This window comes from Metopolophium dirhodum, chromosome 1 (genome assembly GCF_019925205.1).
Source record: "Metopolophium dirhodum isolate CAU chromosome 1, ASM1992520v1, whole genome shotgun sequence".
Taxonomy (NCBI): Eukaryota; Metazoa; Arthropoda; class Insecta; order Hemiptera; family Aphididae; genus Metopolophium; species Metopolophium dirhodum.
Genome location: NC_083560.1, coordinates 38,919,036 through 38,941,431, shown reverse-complemented (window position 1 = coordinate 38,941,431; position 22,396 = coordinate 38,919,036). Strand labels below are relative to the sequence as shown.

General features: G+C 29.5%; 2 protein-coding genes, 1 long non-coding RNA gene and 2 pseudogenes across 3 annotated transcripts; 1 reads left to right on the top strand and 4 right to left on the bottom strand.

Moving 5' to 3' along the window:
* The first annotated feature begins 788 nt into the window (after nt 1–788).
* Nucleotides 789–2,713, top strand: LOC132935662 (putative inorganic phosphate cotransporter). Its single transcript, XM_061002264.1, has one exon. It carries the CDS (start codon nt 1,043–1,045, stop codon nt 2,711–2,713), a length of 1,671 nt encoding a protein of 556 aa, XP_060858247.1. The 5' UTR covers nt 789–1,042.
* A 5,723-nt stretch (nt 2,714–8,436) lies between these two features.
* Nucleotides 8,437–9,258, bottom strand: LOC132933740 (uncharacterized). The gene is made up of 3 exons (XR_009662934.1): nt 9,027–9,258; nt 8,738–8,869; nt 8,437–8,510 (listed from the first exon to the last, which is right to left on the bottom strand). It is a non-coding gene; the product is annotated as an uncharacterized LOC132933740 (long non-coding RNA).
* Nucleotides 9,259–9,744: 486 nt separating this feature from the next.
* Nucleotides 9,745–10,751, bottom strand: LOC132938089 (dnaJ homolog subfamily C member 17-like; annotated as a pseudogene).
* A 5,766-nt stretch (nt 10,752–16,517) lies between these two features.
* On the bottom strand, nt 16,518–17,183 carry LOC132938081 (uncharacterized; annotated as a pseudogene).
* Nucleotides 17,184–19,497: 2,314 nt separating this feature from the next.
* Nucleotides 19,498–20,484, bottom strand: LOC132938073 (uncharacterized). The gene has a single exon (XM_061004743.1). It carries the CDS (start codon nt 20,482–20,484, stop codon nt 19,498–19,500), a length of 987 nt encoding a protein of 328 aa, XP_060860726.1.
* Between the last annotated feature and the right edge of the window lie 1,912 nt (nt 20,485–22,396).

Here is a 22,396-nt window from a genome sequence, read left to right as displayed (position 1 = left end):
TAATATATTATAATACTTGCGCTACCTATGGTGATTGCGTTTCCTTATTTTTATTAATTATCAATAATTCCTTATTCCTCATCACACATAAGTCCCAATACGTTACCACCACAGACTTCATATATACTACACAAGATATGGAGCTCCAGTACAATTTACATTGTTACAAGTGAAGCTCAGCTGTGGACGGCCGCCATTCTTTCGGTTGGCAAAACATTTCATTTACTATACAAAATGTATTATAACATCGTTTTTAATGGTAAAATATAAAATAGTAAATTAATGGTTTATATAAAATATATATTTTTTTTTACAACTACAGGTTTAGAAATAATAAAATACAGTACAAAATAAATCATAATTAATTTTTTCTGCCATATAAAATACCATACAATTGCCAACCAACCGTGCAGCTTCAATTCATGACGGGAGTTCGCTCTCTAGTACTATATAGAAATGTGCGGTTACCACACTCGCAACGCGAGATATTATTTTGTATTCGTTTTTATATTTTTATGTTGTCTGTGTAACCTAACCTGTAATGCTTGTTTATATTTCTTGGTAGCCGCCGTTGAGCGCGTAGATAATCCCCTCTACGCCGCGCCGGCTCGTCCGGTCACTGGAACGACGCCGACGATGCCTGTGGCCCCCGCTCTCTTGTCCCCTCCACGCCGCGCCGACTAGTCCGGTTACTTGTCCACCGCCATCACCGCCGTAGCCGCCTGTTGCTGCCGGAGTGCTGGACAGCTCACTCAGTCGTGTGGGTCTCTAGTCCTCGTGCTCTGTTCGAGTCGTCGCCGGCACACGATCCCGTCGCCGTCCTGAACGCCGCACACACGTCAGAAGTACGATCGCCAGGCGAATCACAATCCGTACCGTCGAACACGCCTAAACAGGTCGACAGTGTTGTAAGACACCAGCTTGAAATATTCTCATAACGCCGTCACGTGCAGATCCCAAAGAAGACTCGGCAGGTAATTTCCGACCACTGTACTGCACAACCGACGACGTTCGACGTACCACCGCCGCCGCTACGATCACGATGTCGGCTCCGACCACGACCGCTGCCTATAATGTCGCGTACTTCCACCCAGACGTCGACGACGAAGACGACCACCGCCGCCACCAGTTACCGCCGTCCACGCTCACGGACGTGCAGTTGGAGATGAGCTACGGAACGCCGGCCGCTACCGACAACAACGCCACGTCCAGCAGAGATAGCCTGTTGACGCCCAGAGCATGGATCGGCTGCCGTCACGTCGTCACGTTCATGTTGTTCCTCGGTATGGCCAACGCTTACATAATGAGGACCAACATGTCCGTGGCCATAGTTGCCATGGTCAACCAGACCGCGCTGGAAAGGGACCCGACCATTCCGGACGACGAATGTGAGGGGTACTACACGCCAGCCGCGAACAAAACCGTACACGGTATGTCCAACGAAGGGTCGTTCTCGTGGAGCACGTCCCAACAGGGCTATGTGCTCAGTTCGTTCTTTTACGGTTATGTCATAACGCAGATACCGTTTGGGATACTGTCGAAGACGTATGGCGCCAAGTATTTCCTTGGCATCGGCATGCTCATCAACTCGGTGTTCGGCTTCTTGGTGCCGTTGTCCGCCAACTTCGGTATATTTTCCCTGATCACCGTACGTTTCATTCAGGGGCTCGGAGAGGGTCCCATAGTTCCATGTACTCACGCCTTGCTCGCAAAATGGATCCCTCCAAACGAGAGGAGCCGAATGGGAGCGTTCGTTTATGCCGGGGCGCAATTCGGTACAGTGATTTCAATGCCACTGAGTGGCGTGCTCTCGGAGTACGGGTTTGCCGGAGGATGGCCATCGATATTCTACGTGTTCGCCACAATCGGCACACTGTGGTCAGTCGCATTTTTGTGGTTCGTGCACGAAGACCCCGAATCTCACCCCACCATACCGCACGACGAGAAGAAATACATTATTACTTCCGTTTGGGGAGCTGCCGGTGTGTCCTCTCCCCCCGTGCCGTGGAGAAGCATATTGAGGTCAGCACCGTTCTGGGCCATATTAGTCGCTCACATGGGTCAAAATTACGGATACGAAACGCTCATGACCGAGCTGCCGACTTTCATGAAACAAGTGTTGCACTTCAATATAAAAGCCAACGGAACGTACTCGTCACTGCCGTACCTCGCCATGTGGGTGTTCTCGATGGCGGCCAGCCATTTAGCTGACATGATGATCTCCTCGGAGAAGTTCACCCACACTATCACGCGCAAAATCGTGAACTCCGTCGGTCAATTCGGTCCCGCGATAGCGCTGATTGCCGCGTCCTACACGGGCTGCGACCCGTACCTGACAGTGGCCATACTGACCGTGGGAGTGGGTCTTAACGGCGGCATTTACTCGGGATTCAAAGTCAACCACCTAGACATATCGCCGCGGTTCGCGGGAATACTGATGAGCCTGACCAATTGTCTGGCCAACTTGGCCGGTCTGCTGGCCCCGATCGTTGCCGGCTACGTTATTGACAAAAGGCCCACCCAGGCAGCCTGGAGAGTGGTGTTCATAACGTCGGCAGTCGTGTACATGGTGTGCTGTACGGTTTACCTGGTGTTCGGCAGCGGCACTCGTCAGCCGTGGGACAATCCGTCCAACGACCAAATTAACTTGGAGCACAAGAAGAACAAGAAGAATAACAACACGGCCATGGACATCGAGGACACCATTCAGTGAAAGGAAACTCCAACGTCACCCCCCCCCCCCCCCACTCCACACCAGGTCAGTTTTTCTTTTTCGGGTGTGGAGTAGCGTGGTGATGGCAGTTCCTTATCACACATGCTGCCCCGATGCGTTATCGCACTCGCAACGCGACCTATTATTTTGTATTCGTTTTAATTATTTTTTATTGTATTCGTTTTAATTATTTTATATCGTATTTGTTTTTATATTATTATGTTGTATACGATTGTTGTGAATTTTTATAATGATTACTTATGTTCTTTGGCGGCCGCCGTCAAGCGCGTAACGCCTCCACGCCGCGCCGTTCTGTTGTTCTCTTGTTCCGCCATGCTCACCCGAGTTTTTGTTCGCTAAGCTAGGTCTAAAAAGGGAACTGATATAAACAAAAACTTTATATATCACACATTAATTCAAAAATTATATTGATAGTTACTAAATTGTAATTTTAAAAATAAAAACTAAATATATTTCAATTTAAAAACAATATTTTATTATTTAAATTTAAGACAATAATTTCACATCAGCTATTTTTTATCAATTTAGTATACAACTGACAAACTTACTTCGGGAGAACTAATTTTTGAAGAATCTACATAATTGTCCTCTTTAGGTTGTAATTTCAGGGCCCTTAATTTTACGAGGAATATTTATTTCATTGATCCATTGATCATGACGTGGATTATGTCTTACATTATGTACGTAATTTTCAATTTCAACTTCAATATTAATCACTTTAAGAACCTAAAAAAAATGAATAGTATGTATGTAATTTTATCATCATAAATAATTTATAATTCACATTTTGACGTATTACATATTCAAGTTCTTATGACATAAGATGATGATTAAAACTCATATTTGACTTAAGAATTTATATAAAATGAATTTAATATTAAGGCTGGCGGAATTTGAGACACACAATATATTTCATACAAATAGTTAATTTTGATGATTAATAGATAAACAAAATGCTGCAATAATATTTATTTACAGTAAAATCAATTAAAAAAAATTATTCAAAAAATTATAAAAAGCATTACCTATCTAACTTTATTTATTTATTTCGGTCAAATCAATCACAGTTCAATAATTACTATAAATTACATTTATAATAGCCGAAACGTATACCAAATAAATAACTAATAATAAACTATGAATAAGTAATCATTATGTATGCTTATAATATAGTTTATAATGATTAATTGATATATACAATTTAATTCCTTTGGATTAGTTTTATTTTGTATGTAATACAACATTGTATAATGGACTTATTATAATCTGTCAAATTTAAATCATATTACTAAAATAAAATATATCTTTTAATGTATTTGAATAACTTTTGCTTCATAAGGGTCTTTATGTGCATGACTGCATAGTATACTAATATAGGTATGATGTCTAACAATCACTGGTGTCTCTTTATCAAATGGTTCATCCTTAATATTATTAGTTATTAGTTATGACCAATATTAAATATTATTAGGTATGTAGGCACTTACGTCGATATATACATAGTTTATAAACGTTGGAATTGAGTTAGAAAAACACAGAAAAACTTTTTTCGAGAAAATAAAAAGATATAGGTAGGTATATAGATTTTGCATGTATATAAATGTAATTTAAAAAAATGGGTGAAATGAAATATTGTAAATTACATTATATGTCATAAAAATTGTAAATGAATTGTAAAATCGACTGTACATTGTATAACAAAATTGTAAGCCATAAAACATAATTGTAAAAGATTTCTATCTAGAAGTGTCTAAAAGAGGCAACTGCCTTTTTTTTGTGTAAATTTTATAACACTTATGTTCATTATTAAATACAATGGCATAATTTTCAAATTGGTTTTGTTTGATCATTATATCCACATATTGAAATACTGCATCCCATTGTATTATTGTTATGTTTTTTCGGACGACCAACAGATTGTAACATAATTGATCTGTTTCAGCCCTAATTCAGTATACTTTTCATAATAGAGCCAAATTTAGTATTTCTTATAGGCATAGTTATTATAATTTAAAAAATGTAAAAACTTTGCCTTTGTTTGCTGGTAGTCAATCATTAGGTTGGCACTTGGCTGTAGTAACAGAAAAGTTACTGCCTACAGCTTAATATAAATCGTATAAATCATAACAATGTATATTTTTAAGCTAAATTTATATTGTAGCCATTTCATGATATCAATCTTTTTTTGAATAATTGTAAAGTTCATGAAATAAAAGTGCATTTTACACATTTAGTGAAACACAAAAAAAATTAATGTTATGGTCAATCCAATAATCATTTAATTAATAAGCACTATGATTGTTATTTAATTTTCTTTAATATAATTTTGTATCTCATAACTCCATTCTGTCTTCAACTTTTTAGGTTTTATATCTATGTAATCATTAATTTTTATCATTATTCTATTCCTTGTATTGATTTACTTAAATATATTTTAATTGTCAAATATTACTAGGTATACTACTATTTTTATTATTGTTCTATATTGTAAATTGGACATTGTTCGTGTAAATATTAATATTAATAAATAAATACACACGGACAGAATAAATAGGATAGGAATATATTATAAAGATATAGACTAGAAAATGTATTGAGATACCAATACTAGTACTCGATTAAAAAAGTATATTACTATATATTTTTAAAATACTATTCTAAAAATGTATTTTACGGATACTCAATCAGTATTTGAAAAAAATAAAAGTATTTTCTTTTTTAAGTTGTATGTATATAATATATTATACCGTATAAGCGTGCGCAGAATTTCTGGCAAGGTAGTCATACATAATTACATAACACATTAACACACACACACACACACACACACACACACATAAAGAATATATATTCATACTCACACATAAGCTATAAAAATTAATTTGGATGTGGTAGCCTGATTTAACTACATTTACCATACTAAAAAAGTATTTTATGATTGACTATCATATATATATGACTATTATTACTATCATAATAATATAATATTGAATATTGAGAAGGGAATGTTCACAGAGTAGTCAAGTGCCTACCATGACAACCCCTTGCGCACGCTTATACGTTTATCAATATCAGTATTTCTATAATTATGTTAGGTAGGAGATACCTAACATAATAAAACAATTTCAACAATTTCAAAAATACTATAATGTATTTCTGATGATTTAATGATAAACACATGTTAACATATTTCAATATTTAATTCACATTAAATTCTCAAATAATATTTGTTATGACACCAATATATTTGGTAGGTTATGTTATATATTGATATCATATTATATAATAATATATTAAGTTATATTATAAAAATACCTACTAACATAATGTGATATTTCACATGGATGTACTATTTACATAATAATATGAACTACCATTACATTATACATAAACATATTTACATTGTTATAGGTATTTGAAATGTCAAGCAAACACTCTTATTATATTATATTATTAGAAAATATATCATCATAAAGTAGGTAAATATTATATGTACAAAGTACTAAAATAACACAATTTCACATCAATGTAATGTGTACACTAAAATAATATACATATAAAATTAATATATATTAAATTAAAATATAAAATATAATAAAAATACATACTAGGGACGATTTGACTTCTACAAAAATTTCATAAAACACATGTCCGTTTCATCAAATTCTGTTTTAAGTGCACACCTACCAATAGTAGGTTTTTCATAATCAATCATTACAATTTTTGAATATAAATTTGGTTTTAAATGATTTAAAGCATCAAACATTCCATAGGTACTTACATAAAGTACTCTATTATAAGTGTCTAATATGTAAGTAAAATATCAATTATAAAAATTGTAACATACCAATTAATCAATGTTTATTTATTAAGTATTAATATTAGTTTATGAGCAAGTTATATAATTCAATATAGCTCTAACAATAAGTGCATCAAGTGGTGGTAATGCAATTAGTGATGCATGTACAAAAAAAAACCATCATAATATCATATTATGATAATAAACTACTGACAAGAGTAGACAACAATATACCAAAGTGTCCTAGCCCTGCCAGAATCATATATTAATTAATGACGGGAAATTAGAAAATATCTATATGCAACTATGATGTACCTAGGTATTTCATGAAATAACACCATTTTATACTTAAATGCTAACATATTGATATTATAAATACATTCATAATAATATAAAATAAACCAAATAGATGGTAAAATGGTAAATATTTATGCAATTCAATAATTTTTTATTTTATTTGAATAAATGTATTTTTTTATAAAATAACTCATGTTAAAACAAAAATTAATTTTGAGGCATAATGTAATTTATATATTAACATAACTAAGTTATTTGAGCTAATAAATTGTTCAGGAAATAATTAATTTTTATGTAAATGTTAATTATAAATAGACTATTTTTTGTAATATTGTTAAGTCCTTCTTTCTGGACATTTTTGCATATAGTATAATATAATAACAGTTTATTTTAATAAACAAGCCCAAATTTATTTTCTAAAAATAATCAAATTTGTTTTTTAAATAACCTTGAATATTCTTAAAAACTATTTAGTTACATAAATTATATTCTAATTAATGATGATAACCAATGAACGTATTTTCCAATTAACTACATGCATAGGCATGTTCTACTGCTTTTAGTGATTTAAAAAATGTATAAAAATATTTTTAAATAATAAACTTACTCTAATATCTGTTAAATGTCATAGTAAACTATGTCTTATGTGACACACAAATTAAAAATGCATAAGGGCATAAATATACAAAAAAACATTAAATTACTAGACAATTACTGTAAAAAACAATACAATGAATAATAATTTTTATAATGAACTGATCAATATATTAATAAACATCACTATTATTATATAACTCTCACGCTCAAAAAATTAAATAACAACATATTATTATTAAATATTTTATTTTATAATTAATATGTGAAAGATATAAAACATTATCCATGTATACTATATTATATATATTAATAGAAAGTACAAATAAATAAAACATTGCATTTTCATGTGACAACTACTGGATTATTTTTTAATTTTATAAAAAAATTTAGTAAATTATACTTTTTAAGATTGGTTATAAGTTATAGCAAATCTAAACAATAAAACAATAGAGACAATTTAAATAATCACTTGTACATCACAATATTTTGTTAAACAAATATATTTTACTTCATAACACAAATAATACAAGACTCTTACTGTACATCGTAATCATTTGTTCTTCATTTAAAAGCATAAATGTTACACCATTTTCTTCCTAATATTATATTGATTAAAATTAAAATTAAATAAAGTTCAATGATAACTGATGATAGGTATAATTCAATATTATTTACCCAATCAAATAGTTTCAGTCCAACATCTTTACAAAACAAATCATTTGTCTAATATTCATAAACATCCTTAGAAGAACAATATTTTAGATTTGACGAGATCTTAATTAGTTCTAACTGTCATATATCAATTTTAAATTTCTTAAATTTTGGATTTTGACAATAATAGTTTTCAAAAATTGGTTTCCTAGAAACAATTTTTAAATCATCATTACTAAATTGAGTATATTAAAGTATGTTAATGATAAACAATATACCTACCAATCGTTAAAAACAATAATTTTTTTATTTTTTCAATAGTTTCAACTTTAGATTTAGTATAACTGAAAACATCCATATTATCCATTCTTTTAAGATTATTTTTCTTGATATAATTTCAGTTATATGTGATGATTCCAGTTCAGTAGGACTCTGGTTTAATGAAATACATATGCATTAAAATTCAGTATACTACCCTTATAATGCTTATATCTTGCAACTCAAGGTTTATTTGATAAATCTAATAATTTGTTAGATATAAATACTTTATATAAAGAACAAATTAAAATAATAACTTTATTAAAAAAATAATATTGATTGGTTAAAATTAAAAATAAAAAAGCTATTTGGAACAGATACAACAATAACCTAATACTTACCAATTCTAGATATTTCTGCATGCATTATTTTACAGCGTACAATATTGTTAGATTCATCTAGCATCATCAATTGACAACTTTTTAAATTTTTTTTAAAGGGCATAGTATTCATTTTAAGTGTTAACGGCAGTCCTATAAACATATGCAAAACCATTTTCTTTATTTTTAATATAACAAAATAACTATATATATATATATATATATATATACAATGTTAGTGTAATACGATGCAGTGCAAAACTAATTTCTTCATCACAACTCAATACAGTTGGACGGCCAATACTCTTACCGTGGTGGTCTTTAAGTTTTTTCTTGATGGTTGGTTTTGGAATTTTGTATTGTTTGAAAGCTTTGCGTTGGAATATTTCTTTCAATTTTATTGCTCTTAGGCATGCCTCCGAAACTTCCGGATTGTAATTTTTATAGGGCTTTGCACCTAGTAGTAGTCTGTTAAGCAAAAATGACGAGACAAATCAGTGAAAATACAAAAGTAAGTACCTAAAGAGACTTTTTAAAACACAAACAAAGTATTATAATACCAAAAAATTAAAATAAACAAACATTTTTAACTCAGATAGTACCTCTGGATAACTTTGGCCAAATAATAGCGGAACAAAGTTACCCTGGCCTAAAAAACTAATATGATTTTTTTTAAATTGTTAATAAAAACTTCATTAGTAGTACATATTTGAGATAATATCAACCTAAATATATTATAAACATATTCTCTGGTTAGATTAGGGTAGGTTATATAATACATAAATTTAAACATGATTGTGTTCTATGATATATAGTCAGTGTGATGTGGACCTAGTGGGTGCCGCGTGGGTGAGGTGGATCGAGGTAACCAAGCGTTTCTTTAGTGAATAACAAACACAACTTTTGAAGGCGAGATGGTGGGATTTATTCGTTCACTCCAAACAAACAAAAAGAACAAACGATTATGGTAAAGGTTATTAGCCCTGTGGGTAACCGTTATTAGAAGCGTGAACAAAAATAAAAAAAAATTATAAAAGATGATTCGCCGGGCTTGTAGGTGAGAAATCACTGAGAAAACTCACAATAAGAGGACAACTGTCCAAACCAACTTCCTTATTTTTGGCATTTATCTAGCAAAATAAATATTTGTGTGAACACAGAAAAGTATTTGTACAAAGGTTACCTTAATTTAATTTAAAATCACTTACAGCAGCAGTCTTTGATTTGTACATAACAAAAGCCACAGATTTGTTGTTTTCCAGAACCACAACAGTTGATATGTCACCATACTATAATATTGTATAATGTATTAGATGTATGTTTAAAATATAATGTTTATAAATTACCTTAGAAAACAATTATGTTAAATTAGCTTTATTATATACACCTTTTTTTTTCCACTTTAGTTTTAATATAAATATACCGATCTTTTCTTTTTTAGTTTCTTGCTGCCTAAGGTCACTTTCTTTTCTTAAACGATCCATTTCTAAAAAATTAATTTAAAAACATAAATTTAACAAAAAATTACCTTTTTTGAAATTGCGTTCATCTGTATCTCGTTGTACTAATCTTTCATATTTTGTTCTTTTGATAATATCATCTATAAATGTCGCTATACCTGAATCATGTTTTTTTTTGTGCAATTTTGCAGCAGATTTAGCATTTACCAACTTGTAATAATCCAACTAAAACAAGAAAAAACATTTAAAATTAAATAAAATTTAAAATGCTAAATCAACAAATCTTACTCGAGCTGTTGTGTGTGTAAGGATAGTTAATATTTTAGATAGCCACAAGAACAGTTGAGCTGCATTGGGATTATCGGGATTTTTATCTGGATGCCATTGTAGAGCTTTCTTCCGATATGCCTAAAACATAACGATATGATTAAAACAATCTGATTGAAATAGCAAATATGAATAATTAATAGTTATACGTGATGAGTGATTAGAAATTGACTTGCCTCTTTTTCAGTAGCCGACTGTTTGATTCCAAGTATTCCATAAAGATCTAAATCTTTCAAACCAGAATCCATCTTAAAAAATATGCAGTAGGTATAATATGAATTCTGTAACAATAAGTAAAAACTATAGGATTATATTTTATTTTATGAGCCGTGTAAGCGTGTTACGCACTAACTTACCAATTACGTCAGACAATAAATATTATAATAATCATAATATTATCAATTGTGAAAATGTACCAAAAATCAAAATGACGAATTTTCCTTATTGTTATCAGTTGATGCATTTAGTGCGTTTCACAACAAATGTCACTCGATACTAACGCGCCATATGGCGATTTTTCGTTATGGTTTCCAAAACTAGCATCTAATTACGGCGGGAAATTTAAAATTGAATACCAGCCCAAATTGTTAACCCGTGGTCCGCGCGGCGCGTTATTATCGATTTGTTGTGAAACGCACTAGGTGTTTATATGCCATAGGCAAAAAATTAAATATAAAATAATTTATTATCTGTGACTTATATGCATCGTTTAATTCGTGTTTTGTATCATGACAAATCTATTTGTCATTAGCTTGAGACACCTCAAAAAACCACCCGATAAATAACCACACAACATAAAGCTACACGATAACGACAAAATGTCATTCGGCCAAGCACCATCATCATAATCTGACAGAATGCTATGTAACATAAGACCATCGTACCACACGTACCGTCATGTACTGACTTGTCCATTATCTGATTTTGAATACGAATATCGGAATATGTACACACAGTAAACCGCGAATATAGATACTATGGTTGTATGACGGACCATATTGGATCACAGAGGCGCAGAATGTTCTCATCAATTCTGTCAAAAAGTCGCGTTTTACTAGTGCTCTCTACAACCACTTCTAGGTTACGTTAACCACACTTGCAGGTTACCTAGCCACTTTAGAGCACTAGTATGACGCGACTTTTTTTGTATGGATACTATGTGATTTGTATTATTTTGTATATATAATATTGTATTGTATTTATTTTATTTATTTAACTGTTGTATTATTTTATATACATATACTGGATATACTATATATTATATTGTATTGTATTAATTATTATATTGATTATTAATGTATTATTAATATTTAAATGAATTGTTGAATTATTTTGTAGATATATCATTATAATTATTATAACAAAAAAAAGGCGGGTAAGTGGATGTCGCTCTGCTGTACAGTAGGTTACAAGTGGGTCACTGTAATTGATGGTCTTAAATTTTCAAAGATTTGGGTTACAATATCAACTACTTATGAAAAATAATGTTTTAATTTTTCAATCTTTAGCTAAAAACTGTATCACTTCATACATTTTTAACTACAATATAATTTGCGATTTTTCGTGATATTCTTTTCGTTTTCTTTTCATCACTTACATTTGAAAATGTTTTATTAATTTCTAACTAAAAAGAAATTTGCAAATTTTCGTGACTGATGAATATCGTCAAAATTCTAACTACAGACATTCGTAAAAGATTATTGTGGATTTACGCTCAACATTTTTTTAATTTAACTATTAACAAATAATGCGAAATTGTACCCATTACATTTTCAAGTTTATTGCCCTACCAAAAATTTTTGTACCGACAGCTATTTAAAATTGCTTAGAGCTATAAGCTATAAATAGTTATAAATAGCTAAAAAAAAAAATCAAAATATTTTGCCTATATGTGGTAACAAAATCCCATGTATCGGTTTTTATTTTATTATAAATCGATTTTTTTGAAAATTGGCTTTGCATAAAAATTCTCATTTCAGATTATAAGTGGAGCATTGAATGTATTAATTTTACAATGATGTGTTTTTTAATTTTTTTTTGTTATTGTCATCACCTTTTAGGTGATTGAAACCTTATGACATTTTCATTTGTTGTTTATATTAGCATTTTCTATACACGATAAAATTTTCAAAAAATATCGATTTGTTTTGAACCGTTTACGGACATTTTCAGTTTCCAATTTTTTTCTATAAATGTCAATAAAATGTTATTTATTGGGGAAAAAAATTAAACAATTTAATACAAGGCTCCTAATATATTGTTACAATGACATTTGTAAAATATTAAAAATACATGGTCACAGTTTTTTTTATAAGCATTTAAGTTCAAATTTTTTCAAAATACGGAAAATTATCATATATACGATATAATAATGTAATACAAGATTCCTCATAAGTTTGTCCACTATTATCAAAAAAATTAATGTCTACAAGCAAATCAAATTAAATTTTTATAAGAGTTTGAAGTTCATGTTTTTACAACACTGGATATTCACTCGATTTCTTATGTAGCGATTTTCTTATTTTGTTGTAATTCAAAAACGAATAACCGTAGATCTTGAAATTTATATCATATGTTTATTTTATCAATTCCTATACTTGGTAATATTTTGACCTGTTTACGGGCAATTTAAAATTTATATTTATTTTTTTTTTTCTATAAATTTTAACAAAATTGTATTTGTTGGGTTAAAAAACGTCCACATTTAATACAATGTATATGTTTATACTAGCTGAATAACCCGGCGTGGCCTAGGAAATAATTTTGATTAATTAACTCCTTTTGGGTATAATTCGCTGTGCATATGGAAACCAAATCATATTATATTTAAAATTTTAGCCATCCCGCGAAAACTTACTACAAGCTTTCACGTAAGTAAGTTATTCTATAAACAAAAAATCTCAAAAACTAGTTGTTTTATGTTAAATTTGGAGGAAATTACATATTAAATAACGAAAAATAAGGTTTTTATTTATTTTGTTGTAATTTTAAATTTTAATTTAACTTACCGGCTATCGTATTAATAAAAGATAAGTAATAACAATATAAATATAATGTAAAATATGCACACTGCCAAAACCATTACAACTCAGAATCGTTTTTCGTATACAATATAATATTATATTATCATTGAATTCAAATTTATTACCATCCATTATACAGTGACCCACTTATAGCAGCACTGTACAGCAGAGCGACATCCACTTACCCACCTTTTTTCCTTATTTTTTAGTTTTTACCACGTTTTTGAAAATTACTCGGAATTATTTATGTTTATCTCCCCCGCCCCCCCCCCCCAAAAAAAAAAAAAAAAAATACTCACTAGATTCACTTTTCTATTAGCAAAAAGATGCTGAATTACAAAATCGGATTCTAACAATGGTTTGCTCCGCTCAGAATCTTAAAAAATAACTTAAATGAAAAAATAATCTAGAAGCTATTAATGAATGTGTTATTAACTTCAAACGTTTTAAGGAACGTACCGTTATTGTATACAAAAATGTTAAGTAAATTATAAATATAATTTTTTATATGTTTCATAAAATATTGGGTGGGTGGGTAGAGTAAAATCTTTGCTCCTTGTATGAAAATAGCTCACCACGCCACTTCAGTCAACTAACATATTGTTAATTAGGTATAAAGTTTCTTGTTTTACCAACCAATATACATTGTTAATTATACAGTTTCTATTGTACTATTAACGATTATTTTATGATTGGTTACAATATTTTTCTTGTAGTACCAATAAACACAGTACACAGTTGTTTAATTATTGGATATTTTACATTATACTTAAATCCTTCACCAACAACATTACAAATTAAAAAACTCAATATTTTATAGATTTAAAGAAATATGTAACATATATTTTGTTTCTGAACATAAATGAGGGGTGACAATCCGAAACGTACTATTAGCATTTTTGACGAAATTGAGTTATACAAAAATCATATTGTACAAATAGCGGGAAATCGATTGGTGGGATAAAAAAAAAGAAAAATTGATTATTTTCGGTATAAATCACTACGTGAAAAATAGCAATTAGACAAAAACGTATTATTTACAGCGATTAAATCTTACAATTTATACATTCTCCAAAACGTACTATTGACTATGTTAAACCATAGATATCATTATAAAAGTTAGAGCAAAATTAACTATTTGCCATATTTTTTCTAAAAATTACTATTTCCACTGTACATCAAAACGCATTATTTCCCATGTTAATATACTGCCAACAATGTTTCATTAAGCCAAAACGTACTATTTCCTAATTTCATACTTGGCAATATTTAATATTTAATTTACGTAAGTAGTGTTAATTAAATAATATTCAAAAGTTAGTGGAAAATTCTCAACAATTGAAATGACATAATTTTGGTTATTATCAATAAAAAATTGTTTATTCTATGTATTTATTGATGGTAGCAAATCGTTTTTGAACTTGGTTATTACTACCTACTATAGTGTATAAATAACTTATAAATAATTATTATTACAATGTAATCATGATAATCCAGTGTCAAATTATTCTACAATGTCAATCCACTAGAGAATACAGTGTAGAAGACTAACCAATTTTCATTAGTTCTAAATTTGAATTTTTTTAACTCCATCTTATTTACATTTGCAATGATAAATAAAAGAAAGCGATGCGAAAAGATGTTGGAAAAAGCAACTGGAAAACAGGTAATTATATTTATTTTCAAGTTATAAAATTTAGGTAGGTACCGTTTTTAAATCTTAACACAAAACTCAACTAAGAATCATTTAAAAGCAAAAACAAAATTTTTTTATATTATAAATATAATTAATGTGTGAACATTATAATATATCATCTATATGATTGAATTATACTTAAATAGGTGATAAAAATATGTAATCGTCCAAAGATCGCCAATGTCATGAATGTGTTCCAGACAAATGCTGCATTCAATTAAGTTAAACGTTGGCTAAAAGTATGTACCTACTACTTTGAATAATATATATATTTATTTAAATACCTATTAAATATTCCTATGAATGTAGGTATATTTTATTGTTTTTGATATGGTAAAAATCTAATAAAATCAAAAATACTCTAACTAAATTTATTATTTTCATTAAATAGGTAAATTTGATTTAGATTATTGTGTATTTGTGTACAAACATATTATTAAAACTAACTAATAATTAGTGGTTATTAGACTAATCAAAAATATTATTTTAGTTTACTATGTATGCAATGGCTAATATTTAAAAAGGTGATGATAGACACAAAAATAAAAAAAAACACAAATCATTGTAAAATCAATACATTCATCGCTTCGCTCAGAATCTAAAAGACAGTGCTATAATTTATATTTTATTATTTTTCCTAAGAAAATGTGTGTTCATACATCATAATATATTTATAATAAAAGTACTCTTTTGTGTAATTATAATGTAACATAAAATGTAACCTATTACCTAAATAAATATTTATAATAACCTTATACTTATAAAATTAATACTATAATAAGTAAAATTTTGATCAAATTAAATGAGTTTTCATAAACTAAAAAATGATTTTTGGTAATAGTACGTTTTGGAAAAAAATTACCATTATTTTTCCAAAACGAACTATGTTAACTAATTTATTCAAAGTGTACTATTGGTAGGAAATAGTGCATTTTGACGTAAGTTTATCTTTAGTATAGTTGATTTATTTGCTTTATAAGAATTTTAAAAATTGATTTACTCCATAGGCAACCATAAAATATTTTATTGAATTTATTGATGGTTCATTATTAAATGTATGACATTCTAGAGCTTCAAAACACAAAATTGGCCATACTGAAAAATATGAGAAATGCCAGTAGTACGTTTTGGATTGTCACCCCTCAAATGACTTATAATAAAAATAATGGTTATAATACATTTCCATATATTATGAACTTCAAAAACTTATAGATATTAGAAAAAGAGTAGCATAATTAGAAATTAATGAGTAATACTTGTTATAAATAAAATAATTAATTTTGTCTTGGGTGGGATTATATATGTCCAAGAGTATGACACGTTTTACCAAATTTTGTTTTCAAATTGTATAAATATTTTTGGATAAATAACCAAGTAATAGAGGATTCAGATGAATACTCTAAGTTAAACAATTGAATTAATTTAAAACATACATCAATTGTATTAATAATTGAGAACACTTTATAATTTACACAATCAAAGAAAACAATTATTTCTTTTAGATGCATTGGTGAACCAACTATTAAAATAAATGGTTGAATAGGATTTTTTTCATTGTGCTGTAGAGTGATGTATTCCTTAATTTCACAAACCGAATTCTTAAAAACCATGAAGCTATGTTTTGAATATTTAATAGTGTTTAACTCGATTTATTTTTCCATTATGATCTCTGGTGACTTTTTGAGACGTTGGTATAAAAATGGAATGCAATAAATAAAACAAAACTGTATTCGTTTCATCTGAAAAATTAAACATACAAAAATAAATTCTAATAAATGTATTATATCCAAATAAAAATGTTAACTTTGACTTATGTCTGGAGTATCATTTAAACTTTTTAATAATTTTCGACTGGAAGAATCTTTGATTTTCCCATCAATCAAGTTCCTTATTTGTTTAGATTTTTTTTCAAATGTGCTCATCAAGTACGGACAGTCTGGATATAATGTTTTGAAGTCAATATCAACCTTAAATGTTTTTAAATTTCTAATCATTTAAAAGCAGTTTGTACATTTTATAACAAATTTATAAACTTTAAACAAATATGTAAACAGGGTGTCTTTAACAAATTCAATAATTTATATCAAAACATTGTTTTATATTTTTTTATTGTTAAATTGTGGGTATTACTGTTTTTTAATTATTGGTTGTATTATCATAAATATAGGTATAAATTCTTATTAATATCTTTATAAACCAATGGAAATATTTAGAAATCTTGGAAAATCAGTGGAAATCTTGGGAAATCACTGGAAATCTGCAATCTGGTGTACAAAATATTGTATTGTGGTTTACCCTCCGGGTACTCATTAGTTATTACTTATTATCTATTAATATTTAATATAATCATTGTACAATAATTATCATGAGTTCTGACCATTTTGATTTATATATTATATTTTATATTATAATTTTAGTACAAAAATACCTACCTTTCTATACTGGTGTATTATACATTTATACATTCTACTATATAATTATATACATTCATAGTTCATACAGTTCTACACTGTTATTAACATTTAATAGATTTTTTTAATAAGCTAGTTGTAAAATAAAAATCCTATACTCTTATATATGTATAATATTCACCACTTATAAATATTAATAGAATTATTTTTTATTTTATATTTAAATAAATCTATTTTTTAAATTATAAATCTTAAACAATACAGTGAGCACATTTACACTCAAATTTAAAATTAAATGAATTCAGCGTGAAATATGAATACAGTTCTAAATTCATACAACCCTACAGATTTTAAATTATACATATTAATATATGTGTTTTCTTAGGTAATAGGTATATTATTATCCAAGTGATAATAACTTATTTTTGTAGGTACGTTTTCAAAGCATTTTTTTTTAAATTAACTTAATAGACTATAATATAGTGACGGCAATAAATCGATAATGTAAGCATAGAGAGACAATATTGTGTTCATAATTAAATCAACAACCATGGAGCTGAAGATTTTCATAATATTCATTGATTTTATAATCTTTCAAAATTAAATGATATCTCAATAATTATAATACCTACGATTAATATACCCAATACAAAAAATATTAAATTATGTTAGTAACTATAATAGGAAAACAATATTATAAATTAAACGTGATAAATTATAAACGTGGGATTATATATATATATATGTTTAATAGAAGTATAATCAGTTTATCATTTATATTTATGAAATAACTGTAAGTACTTATTCTAAATATTGTTTGGTTATTCTTTTAACACTGAGGTACATGATAATTTATTAAAGTATCAACTTTGTCAAACACCATGGTTAATTAGTATACATATATCAACTACTATACTAAATATTTACAAAACATTTACAATTTTAAAATTCTCATAACCTGCATTCAATTTAAAATATCAACAAAATAAAATTTTGTGGTGCCCTCATAATAATATTCTAGGCAGTCTCAATAATAACGAACATAATATTCTAGTTAGATAATAGGTCAATATTAATTTGAATATAAAAATAACAGAGTAAAACAGATTCTTCTTAAGTAAGATCTCTATAGAGACAATACTTGCGGGTGAAACATCCTCTTAACGACAACATATATGTTATATATATCAGAGGTATTATAACTTCACATAAATTTCATGTTTTGAAACAATGATACAACAACAATTATTGATGTTGCCATTATTGAAACAATTATAATATATTGTCTATCAAAACTTTAAAAATTCTGAGTCTTTTTAATTTTGTAAAAAAATTGATACATATTACACAATTTGCAAAAAATAAAAATTGTATTTAAAATATAATTAAATATGACACAAATTTGAAAGTATACAGTAGCAGAATATCTTGCAACGGAGACAGATGCCTGTGCACATGCATGTAAATAATACTATAGTAAACAAAATTGTGTTTGGTCGTAATTATGATACTAGGTATAAGATATTGGATAAGTAACTACTTATCATAATATTATGAATCTCAAAAATTAAAATATACATTACAATATAACATACCTAGGCACCTACTTAACATTTATTTTTACTCATTAAATCTTGACATGAATACATAATATAGAAACTAAGTAATGAAAATATCTCAATCAACAATCATAATAATTCATTAAATATAATATACAAGTTAATTTACAACAGAATAGATCCCAATTCAGTCAAGGACTCAATCAATAAAATTATCTTTCTGTCTACCGTTCGAACCACAGTAACGGGAGTTCCAAGGCATTGGATGTTTGTTGTCTTGCGTGTATGCGAGAAATAGTAGATTTCTACTCAATACTTAATGAAGGTTCGGTCCTTGGACATCCATGTGAGTAGGCATATTGCAAGCATTCCATTTCATCATTCTTTTCCGCCATTTCACACGTTAATGAGTCCCAAGGACAATTGTTTTCATGCAAGTATTCAAGAATGTCCAAGTACCCATTCCCTGCAGCTATGGCGCACGTATATGTATTCCAGGTACAACCATTTTTACGTGCAAAACGCAAACAATTAAGGTGTCCGTACGCTCCGGCAAAATAGCATAACAAGTCTTCCTCCCATGGACAACCATTGTTTCGCGCATATACTAGACAGTCAAATTTACCATAGATCACGGCATTAGTGCATGTCATTGAGTTCCAAGGACAACCATGCTCATGAGCAAACATTAGACATTCCAAGCTCCCAGCAATGACGGCTTTGGAGCATGTCGACTCGTCCCAAGGACAACCATTGGCCCGTGCATACATTAGGCAGTCCAATTTACCTGAAGATGCGGCTCCGGAGCACGTCGATTCAGTCCACGGGCACCCATGCTCGTGTGCAAACTGGAGACATTCCAAAAACCCCGATGTCGCGGCTTGAGTACACGTTGATTGATCCCATTCACACCCGTTAGACTGTAAGTACATCAAACATTCCAGATTGGAACTCGCGGCCCTGGCGGACGTAAATTTGTCCCATTTGCATCCAATTTTGTGGGCGAACTGAAGACAATCGATGTGCCCGTTACCTACGGCTGTTGTGCATATGTATTCGAACTTATGATTACTGATGGACTTCACCTTGTCGAACATGGACAGCCTATCGGCGTTCGGGTTGAAATGACCACCTTCGGTGTTCAACTTGACAATTTTTAACAACGACAGGCAACATTCTTTAAGATCGATGCATGGCACATTCAACTCGTAATACTTTTTACGCTGGAAGTCGAGGAGGGCGTGAAACGCCAACTTGGACAGTCTAAATATGCCCATTTCATCGTTGGCCATCGTCGTGCAGGATATCAGTCTCAAAGAGTTCAAGTCCAGAAGTGGGTTTACGTGTCCCGTAATTTTAAACCTCAAAACGTTGAACGATGGGAAAGCCGAAAATGATACAATGCCCACGGGCCACAACAATAAATAATTATCACAATTCACGAATGACGAACACACATTTCACGAATAAGCATAAAATATTCTTAGTCCGTGTACCAGTGTACAACTGCGTACGACACTACGACCGGATCCGGTGGGATGATAGCAGGTGGTTGATAGCGACACGGTGTTGATCAGGCATGCTGCAATTGTACTATAACGTTGAATGTGACAAGTTCACGAGTCAACGACACCGCTTAAAGTGATAAGCACTTGTCTGAAAAATTATAAGGACCCGACAAATGATAAGGTCCGAAATTCGAAAAAGTAGTACCAACTAACTAAATCGAAATTACCTAATAAATTACATATTCAATTATATAAAATAATTATATTATTATTATGATAAAAGTTATATTATGAAAAAAGTTATACAATGATTTCGCGCTTTTATTTGAAAACCAATGCAAGTTATCATTCCCTGTTATAACTAGATAGAATTCATTATTAAAATATAGATAGACGAATAACGTTTTAAATTGTTGTTTGACTTATCACCTGAAGTAAATAAAGCTATATTGGCGTCTTTTTTACACCCAGCATATAAACTTCAATGGATATCTGAGACTTATAATGTGGAAAAGAAACGAATTCAAAACTTGTGAACAAATACTGTTGGAAAGTTGTATATGGAAACCACTGTTATAGATTCAGTTGAATTGAGGGATAAATTTGTAATAAATTTGTTGTGGAAAAGAGTACAGTACCGGTACGTGCAGCAGAGAGCATATTAAAAATGTTAAGTGCTAATCACGAATGTTAAATTTAAAGTAAGTTAATATTCCTATGTTATATTATATATTTTTAGTTGTTGGTATACCTGGATGATTAAATAGGCATATTTTATCATACATTCATAATTCATACCATTTTACTAGCTGTTATATTGTCCATTTTTTTATTTATTAATTTATTTTTTTTTATTAATTTCTCTCTATATGTACAATAAATTGTTGTATAAATAAGGAAATATATCTACTACTTCAAGCCTAAACTTGTGATGGAGTAGAGAATAAACAATAGTAATTTAAATAGCAACATTAGAATAAAACAAAAATAAATTGGATCTCTCAATAAATATATACATAAAATAAAATATAAAACAAAAATACAAAATCAGTCACATTAAACTGACCAGTTAACAGTTTACAATACAATACAATAATATATAAGAGAAACAAATGACATCATATAAATGTATAAAAGAGAAACTTAGCAAGATTCAAAATATTGTTCTTTAAAAATTCGTAGTTAATATTAATAATATTAATAAACAAATCAGATTAAAATAAAAATCATAACCACTGAAATGCGGACTCTTATTTAAGGAGTATGCGAATAGCCATTTATAGACTACTTTTTTCTCATTAACTAGACTTCCATGAATATTTTATTTTTATAGTGTTGGCATCTGATTAAAATGGGTAAAACCTAAATAGTCAACAAAATATTGCCCAAAGGATTTTTCCGTATATTTTACTGGCAAATTATAGTAGTGTCTGTTATTGTTATTGCGAGTAATTAATTATTTTATTGTAAATAAAGTTGCAAACTTCTTTTATAGTTACCTTATTTGAAGAATAGGTACATAATTTTATGTAATTCACAAAAGTGATTCCACAAGTTATTTTATTCCAATAAATTCTATCGGTTCAAGAAGAAATTAGTCAACAAATTCATACAATCGCTGAAAGATAAATGCGAATTGCTGGTGAGGAAGAGAGATAGTTGGCCATAGAGATATAGTCTGGTTCAATTGATACGG

Excerpts from the sequence above, each read along its gene's own strand:
- LOC132935662 (XM_061002264.1), top strand. The coding sequence starts at position 1,043 with ATGTCGGCTCCGACCACGACCGCTGCCTATAATGTCGCGTACTTCCAC.
- LOC132938073 (XM_061004743.1), bottom strand. The coding sequence starts at position 20,484 with ATGGCCAACGATGAAATGGGCATATTTAGACTGTCCAAGTTGGCGTTT.